Genomic DNA, 8898 nt, shown 5'->3' on the forward strand with positions numbered 1-8898 from the left:
ATAAGATTCAAGCTTTCAAACAAAAATTAGAATTTTAGAAGACTTGTATCTGCTCCTATGACCTGGGCAGCTTTTTAATAATGGAAGACTTTTCTGATAAATGGTTGCTGATATTAACATTGATATTAACATGTGTGATTTTGGGTACTGTACAGAGTGTTAACATTTGGAACATCTGCTCAATCATAATAAATGACTCATCAGTAAAGGATACAACTGAATGAAGCACCAGATGAATCAATGAATTTTAAAATAACAGGGTATAAAAATGTAATACAGTTTCATATTTTTCACCTTTCAGAAAGTGTCACTGGTTCAGTTTGGTACAATATCAAAGAACAATGTATACTATTATCTGAAAATGTCATTTAAAAAATTCTGCCTTTTCCAACTATATACCATTCTGAGGACAGATTTTCTTTATATGCTTTGACCAAAACAACATACTACAAAATAATGAAAACAGAAAAATGTAGGAGAATTCAGCTATCTCTATTAAGACAGACATTAAAGAGATTTACAAAAAGAATATAAAACAATCCTTTTTGTTCTTTGGAAAATATATGTATGTTTTGCAAAAATAAATTTTTATGTTAACATGAAATGGGTTTTAGTATCACTCAGGCAATTTTTAATACGTTAACTAATATTAGAAATAATCCACATAAATGAAAGCACCTCAATATTTTTAGTATAAAGGTGTCCTACAACTGAAAAGTATAAAATTACTACTGGAGGGTAGGCCTTTTAGGAGATGTATCATTTTCAAGTTTAAATAAGGACAACACAAGAGAAATAAGAAAGAAGAATTCCACATAAGTCACATATCTTACCCCACAACTATCACACTTCTAACTTTTGACCTTGGAGAAACTATAACATCTGAACTGCTGCACACCACTGAGCAAACTCTCAACCTAACAAATTTTAACACTGAAGAATTAATGTCCTGTGTGAAGAATTCATCTTTGCAACACAGTCCAAGAGCTGCCTTGTTGTGAAGGGACGTTTTATCAGTTGGTGATCACTCCCAATTGATGAGTGAAAGACAAAGTATGCTTTTCTCTTCATTCAAGCAGCAATATTTGATCTTTACTGTAGCTGGCTGTGCGGTTCTCTCTCCTTATTCTGCTCCCTAAATCAAGGAGACTAAGGTCAAAATACAGAGAATGGTAGAGGAGTAGTACAGGAAACTTGGCCTTGGAAAGAGGAAGACATGAGAACTAAGAAAACAGAGAAGTATAAAATGCAGTGAGGCTAAGAGCTTGGGTTTCGGGGATATAAAAGGATTACTTAACATCCTAGCTCTGCAGCTTACGAACTGTATGATCTCAGGCTAACTACATAAATATCCTGAGCCTCGTTTTTTCATCTGTAAAATAGAAATACAAATGTCTGCTGTATAGAGTTGTAGTAAACTCCAAATGAATAAATGTAAAGTACTTTGTAATACCCAGAATATTATTCATTCAATAACATAAATTTCATCCAAAACGGAAATTACTAAAAATAAGATTTCTGTAGCTCTGAAAAAGTCACTGGATGAACTGCTAGATAACATAACTGGTGGACAGAAACCAAGTATCTTAGTCTGCTCAAGCTGCCGTAACAAAATACCTGGGTGGTTTAGACAACAGAAATTTATTTCTCACGGTTCTAGAAGCTAGAAGTCTGAGATCAGGGTGTCAGCATGGTCAAGTTTTGATGAGAGCTCTCTTCCTCGCTTGCAGATGGCTGCCTTACTACTGTGTCTTCACATAGCAGAGAGAGAATGCTCTCCAGTAACACTTTGTATAAGCTCACTAATTCTATCATGGGAATCCTACCTTCATGACCTCATCTAAACCTAATTATCTCCCAAAGGTCACATCTCCAAATATGATCACAATGGGGCTTCAAAATATAAATTTTGAAGGGATAAAATTCAGCATCAAGTTTCATAAAAACAAAATATAATTAAGCTGGTAATTCCTGACTTGGAAACAGAAATAAAATGTGAATTCAGCATTTGTCATGGTGAAGATGTAAGAATGCTGCCTTATTGTGGAGAACAGGAAAGAGAGTGGGTTCTTCATTACTGACTAGTGGATATGAAAAGGAAAGGGGAAAATGTCTTCTCTTCCTAAAGCCTTATCTTAGTTAAAACCTGCATTTTAGAGAGGGAAGAGAGAGAAGGCCTCCTAAGACAACTCTGATAATATTTAGGGAATCAATAGTGAAGTGACATATATTTGGTACAGTCACAGATAATAAACTCTGTACATTTGTTCATCAGGGAAAGACTTCATTTCTCCTTCAATTTTGAAGGAAAGTTTTTCTGGATACAGTATTCTTGACTGACAGTTTTTCTTTCAGTACTGTGAATATATCATCCCATCCTCTTCTGGCTGGCAAGGTTTCTGCTGAGAAGTCTGCCGAAAATCTTATGAAAGCTTCCTTGCACATGAACAGTCACTTTTCGCTTTCTGCTTTAAATGTTTTGTCTGTGACTTCTGACAGCTTGATTATAATGTGTCTCAGTTTGTTTCTTGAATTAATCCTCCCAGTGGGAATTTTTTGAGCTTCATGAATTTGTATGTTCCTTTTTCAAATTTGCAGTTTCCGCCATTAGTTCAAATAGGCTCTTTGCCCCTTTCTCTCATCTAAAACTCCCATAATGCATTAAACATATATGTTGGTCTCCACCCCTGATTTTAGGAGGGCTCCTAAAACCCTTGTAAATATGGGTGGCTAGGACCATTTTTTGTTCTAACAACTGATCTCTGATCCAAGTTCCTGACACAGAACTTCTAAATCCCTCGGAATTTCCTGGGTGACAGGATTATCTTTTGTTCTAATGAGGCAACTCTCAGTGAACTCTGGGATAGAGTTTGGTTACCAGAGAGACTAAGCCATGATTAGAAAGCTTGGTACTTTCATCCCCACTCGCCATTCTCTGGAGTGGGGAGATGGATGGAAATTGAGTTAATAATCAACCATGCCTACATGATAAAGCCTCCATAAAAATCCCCCAAATATGGAGACATCACCGTATGTATGTTTTCACCTGCCTGTTCACTGGCATTTTAAAATGTCCTTTGTAATACATCAGCAGTAGTAAAATGTTTCCCTGGGTTCTGTGAGTCACTTTATCAACTTATCAAACCCCAAAAGGGGGTCATGGGAACCTCCAATTTGTAGCCAAGTTACACAGAACTAGTTGGTAACCTGGAGATCCACTACTTGGGAATGGCATCTAACACAGGGGACAGCCTCATGGGACTGATACCTTAATGCATGGTACATGCTAAGTTGCTTCAGTCGTGTCTGACTTTGTGACCCTACGGACTGTGGCCTCCCAGGCTCCTCTGTCCATGAGATTCTTCAGGTAAGAATACTGGAGCGGGTTGCCATTTCCTCCTCCAGGGGATCTTCCAGACCCAAGGATCGAACTCATGTCTCTTACATCTCCCTCACTGACAGGCAGGTTCTTTACCACAGTCACCACCCGTGAGGCCTTTGCTAACTCTCGTAGATGTCAGAATCCAACTGAAATGTAGGACACTTGGCTGTCATAGAATGGTCAGTGTGGGAAAATATTCACACATTTGGTTATAGAGGTATTTTGAGTGTGAAAGTAAAACACAGTGTATTTTTCTTAGATGTGCATATATTGGTCTACTTGATGGTGTCCCACAGGGTCTGCTCATTTCTTTTTCTTTGGCTCCTCTGACTTGATAATTTCAAATAACCTGTCTTCAGCTTTGCTCATTCTTTCTCTACTTGATCCAGTCTGCTATCTTCTCTAGTGAGTTTTTTCCCATTGAGTTACTGTATTTTTCAAATTCAGAATCTGGTTCTTTTTTAGTTTCTCTCTTTGCTGACATTTTGTTCATATACCATTTTTCTGACTAGTTTTCCATGTTCTCTTTCAGCTATTAAAGCATCTTCATGATAGTTATTTTGAATTCTCTGTTGGGCAACTCACTGATCTCCATTTCTTATTTACTTTGGCTGTGCTGGGTTTTGCTGCAGTAAGAAGGCTTTCTCTTGTTGCAGTGAGCAGGGGCTACTCTCTAGTTGTGGTGCACAGGCTTCTCATTGAGGCAGTTTCTCTTGTTGTGGAAAACTGGCTCTAGGGCATGTAGGCTTTAAAAGTTGCAGTGCACAGATTTAGTTGACCCCAGCATGTGGAATCTTCCCAGATCAGGGATCAAACCATGGTCCCCTGCACTGGCAGTCAGATTCTTAACCACTGGACCACCAGGGAAGTTCTGATCGCCATTTCTTGAAGAACAATTTCTATACATTTATCTTCCTCCTTTGGGCCATGTTTTCCCATTTATTTGTATATATTCTTATTTTCTGTTCAAATTTGGGCATTTGAAAAAATAGCCAACTCTTTATGTATTGTTTCTGTACAGGAAAAGATCTTTATCAATCAGCCCAGCTAGAGATTTTGGGGTCCCCTCTAGGTTTTTGTCAAAGTGTATTCTCTGGGTTTGCGTGTAATCTCCAATACTTTGGCCACATGATGAGAAGAAGTGATTCACTGGAAAAAGACCCTGATATTGGGCAAGACTGAAGGCAGGAGAAGGGGACGACAGACGATGAGATGGTTGGATGGCATCACCAACTCGATGGACATGAGTTTGAGCAAGCTCCGGAAGTTGGTGATGGACAGGGAAGCCTCATGTGCTGCAGTCCATGGGATTGCAAAGAGTCAGACACGACTCAGTGACTGAACTGAACCGAACTGAACTGGTGTCTGTGTTATACTATAATCTCCCTGGTACTGCAAGCCACAGGGTTTGACTTAGTTCTCAGCAGATCCCTGGCAGCCAAATATGTTGTGGCCTTTCTTGTCAGTGTCTAAGAGTCAGGTAAGACAAAAATCAGTTCCTTGAGCAGTACCCCAAAAGTCAGGATATTGGTTGCACATTTCACCCTTTTTTACATGAAGGAAAATCCATAAGTTAGGAATTTTCTCTTGATCATACCATGCTATGCCAGGGTGGGATGGGGTGTGGCAGGTAAGTGCAGTGGGCTTTCTTACCCACTCTAATGAACTTATTTTGGCCCTAAACCTGACTGGGGCGCTATAATTTCTAAGCTAGTTTCTGAAGTTCACACAAAGGCAATCTGTTCTGTGTATTTTAAAGTTGGTGTCTCTGTAACGGAGAGTGCCTAGAGCTTCCTATTCTATCACTTGTCACTCTGATTTACATTTTTTTTAAGTTTTATTTGTGGACTGAGACAAACTGTAAATAAATACAATATAGAAAATACAACAACTAACAGATATAAGCTTTCCATCTTTAGAGAAACTATATTTCTTTAACTTTCAGCAAATGCTGACGGACCTTTCCAAACTTCTAAAAGTAAGGCTCCCTCCTAGCTCAGTAGGGAAAGAATCTGCCTGCAATGCAGGAGACCAGAGTTCGATTCCTGGGTTGGGAAGATCCCATGGAGAAGGAAATGGCAACCCACACCAGTATTCTTGCCTGGAGAATCCCATGGACAGAGGAGCCCAGCGGGCTATAGTCCGTGGGGTCGCAAAAGTCAGACACAACTTAGTGACTAAACCACCACCACCAATCAGTATAAAGACTCAGAGAATCTCCCTCCATTTTAACTGTATATAATTAGACAACAAAGTCTTGGTTTATCAATTAAGTATAATTATTGGAAATTATATCAAATACTTACATTTGTGGGGAACAATGATTTTAATTTTTTAAAGTTAGAACAAAATAGTCCAAGCCAACAATGATGAGTACACCAAAAGACTCTTAAACCCTTGGCACCAAACCCCGATAGTTTACAGTTCCCTAAATAGCAACACATTCTGAGATGACTTAATTTCCTACAGCATTTCCAAGCAATATATTAAATACCTTACAGATAGATCTCATGTGGCCAAAAATTATTATAACTACAGTGCTTATAAAGATTATTTCAAAATGCATTTTACATAAATGGATTTGGACAATGAAAAGAAAATCCATGATAAGTGTACAACATAGAAAACAAATTTTCTTAAAGTTTCCATAGAATTTAGTATAAACTACTTATACTATCTAATAGTTTATGACTTTGGTTATCGTTAACATTTAGCATACTGACTTTTCACAGTAGATGATCAATAACCAATTACTTTTGTTAATTAAAATTAAGGATATAAATTTATAAGAATTATAAACTGCTGAATTTGACTTAATATAAAATTTTTAAGAAATATACAATATACCATTTTCTCTGAAAAATATTATTTCAATATTTAAGAGTCAATCATTACACGGAATTATGATCAAGAATATCACAATATATCTTGCATCCAAAAATGTATGTAAAATAGATATATTGGACTGAAGATAAAAATTAATTTCTAATGCTACAATTCACCAAATTTTATAACAGGTCATATGTATGGTGGTATTAAAAAAAAATTGGCAGTGGCAGCCTTGGAGAGAAGAAAAAACAAGAACTAAGAAAATAATGAGGTATAAAATGCAATAGGGTTATGGAGTATAAAATACCACATAAACATAAGAGAGACTCAAGAAAGAATGAACTTTCAAATACCTTGGAGATTACCTATAAGTACTCAAAAAAAAAAAAAAAAGAAGTTTGCTTAACTGAAGTAGCTAAATACACTATAATAAGATCATCTTTGCAGAAAAGGCTTCATGCAATTATATAAACACATGAAAATTAACACTTACCAAAAGACTGTAAAACTGCTTAATCAGAACAGATACTACTCTCAGCAAACGCATGCAGATAGGAAAATATGGTTTTTCAACTGGTGCTGGAGAAGATGAAGTGCTGGAACCTTGTCTGAATTTTATATTTGGAGAAAAGAGCTTTATCACAAGAGGACATACTCTTTCTTTGAGGAGGAAACTAAATTCCTGATGCTATTTGCAAAGATTAAAAAAAAAGAAAGAAAAAAAAGAATTGATTTACTTTGTACTTAATGCTTATAAAAGTCTCACAGTTAATAACAAGCTTCAATAATCAGTGTGAATAAAATTATAAGTTTATATAGCTCATTTTAAAGTTTACACACAATTCTGAAATTAGGATTCCTCTTTGAGAATATAAGATCAAATGATAATATTTCAAGAAGTTTTAAAAAGAATTGAAATTTAAAAAAAGAACATTTAATAATTGTGGAATTAAAATGATGTTTATTACTAGGAATTTTAATTTTAGTAGGACATTAGAAATTCCAGCAATTAAAAACATGAAAAACAAAAGAAAATAGATTTTACAAATTCAAACAGATAAAGCATTTAAACAGGAAGCGGAGAGGAGAAAATTTGAATAATAAAGTAAATAAATTACATAATTCAGACTTTATTTTGTGAAGATAATTCTATTCACAAGCAGATTTATTAATTAATATTTTGTTCTAGTTAGATCACTTGAACAGAACACAATGAGTTGATAACAAACACAATGACAAACAAGCATAATTATTTTAAAGTCTGAGAATCTTACAGAGAATTCTTAAATATTATTTATAATTATGGCATATTACGCAGAAAACCTCCCTTAACTTGTTAATTTGCTCAATATATTAGCCAAAAATAGTCTTGTTATACTGACAAAAAAAGGTCCAGTCTACAGTCAATATTTAACCTCAAATATAAAAATTATTCTGTTGTTTTAAGCAACCCAGTTTCACTGAGGCCGAGAACAAAGATACAAAAATAAAAATCAACCAATCCAACCCTTTAATCTTACAGAAAAGGAAAGATAAGGCACAGAGTAGTTTTTTTTAATTTGTAAAATGTATCTTTTAAAAAATCAGATTAATTCAAGAAAAAATACAGGTTCACTAAGCAGAAAAAAGGAAAGAAAACACAGAGAATTTTAAAAAGATAAAAATAAAAGTTTTGCTTAGTATCTCCCAGAGATAAGTTAGTGAGTCACTGTTGACTCCAAATATATATCTTTCTAGATTTTAAATTCATTTTAATGTACTTTTAATTCTTCCCCCCTAAAAATGGGATCTTATGGAGGGTGTTCCTGGTGGCTCAGTGGCAAGGAATCCGCCCACTATGCAGGAAATACGAGTTCAGTCCCCCGTCCAGGAAGATCCCACATGCCATGGAACAACAAAGCCTGTGTGCCACAACTACTGAGGCTGCATGCCCTAAAGCCTGTGCAGCACAACAAGAGAATGACTGCAGTGAGAAGCTTGTGCATTGCCACTAGAGTAGCCCACGCTCACCGCAGTTGGAGAAGGCCCACACACAGCAACGAAGACCCAGTATAGCCCCCACAAAAATAAATTTTAAAAATAAATTTTTTCTTAAGTTATGTGATTTGAAATTCTACATTCACATCTATAGTAGTTTCATTGACTGACAAAATGAAAAGCATAGTTAAGTCCGTTTTCATACTTTGCTAAATAGTCTTCAGTTCAGTCGCTCAGTCATGTCCGACTCTTTGCGACCCCATGAATAGTAGCATACCAGGCCTCCCTGTCGATTACCAACTCCCGGAGTTCACTCAAACTCATGTCCATCGAGTCGGTGATGCCATCCAGCCATCTCATCCTCTGTCGTCCCCTTCTCTTCCTGCCCCCAATCCCTCCCAACATCAGAGTCTTTTCCAATGAGTCAACTCTTCGCGTGAGGTGGCCAAAGTATTGGAGTTTCAGCCTTAGCGTCATTCCTTCCAAAGAACACCCAGGGCTGATCTCCTTTAGAATGGACTGGTTGGATCTCCTTGCAGTCCAAGGGACTCTCAAGAGTCTTCTCCAACACCACAGTTCAAAAGCATCAATTCTTCAGCACTCAGTTTTCTTTGTAGTCCAACTCTCACATCCATACATGACCAATGGAAAAACCATAGCCTTGACTAGATGGACCTTTGTTGGCAAAGTAATGTCTCTGCTTTTGAATA

At 36.5% G+C, this 8898-nt stretch overlaps 1 protein-coding gene across 5 annotated transcripts in view; it reads right to left on the reverse strand.

Moving 5' to 3' along the window:
- Positions 1–8898, reverse strand: part of MON2 (MON2 homolog (S. cerevisiae)) — a 112011-nt gene that overhangs the window by 67282 nt on the left and 35831 nt on the right. For 4 of the 5 annotated variants that reach the window (XM_010841599.1, XM_010841598.1, XM_010841602.1 and 1 more), the window contains one exon: positions 6705–6899. The exons of the other annotated variant lie outside the window; for it this stretch is intronic. In XM_010841599.1, coding sequence (XP_010839901.1) covers positions 6705–6899 — 195 coding nt within the window. The remainder of the gene's footprint in view (positions 1–6704; positions 6900–8898) is intronic. 5 annotated transcript variants of the gene reach the window in all.

Source organism: Bison bison, unplaced genomic scaffold (genome assembly GCF_000754665.1).
Source record: "Bison bison bison isolate TAMUID 2011002044 unplaced genomic scaffold, Bison_UMD1.0 scf7180017864163, whole genome shotgun sequence".
Classification (NCBI taxonomy): Eukaryota; Metazoa; Chordata; class Mammalia; order Artiodactyla; family Bovidae; genus Bison; species Bison bison.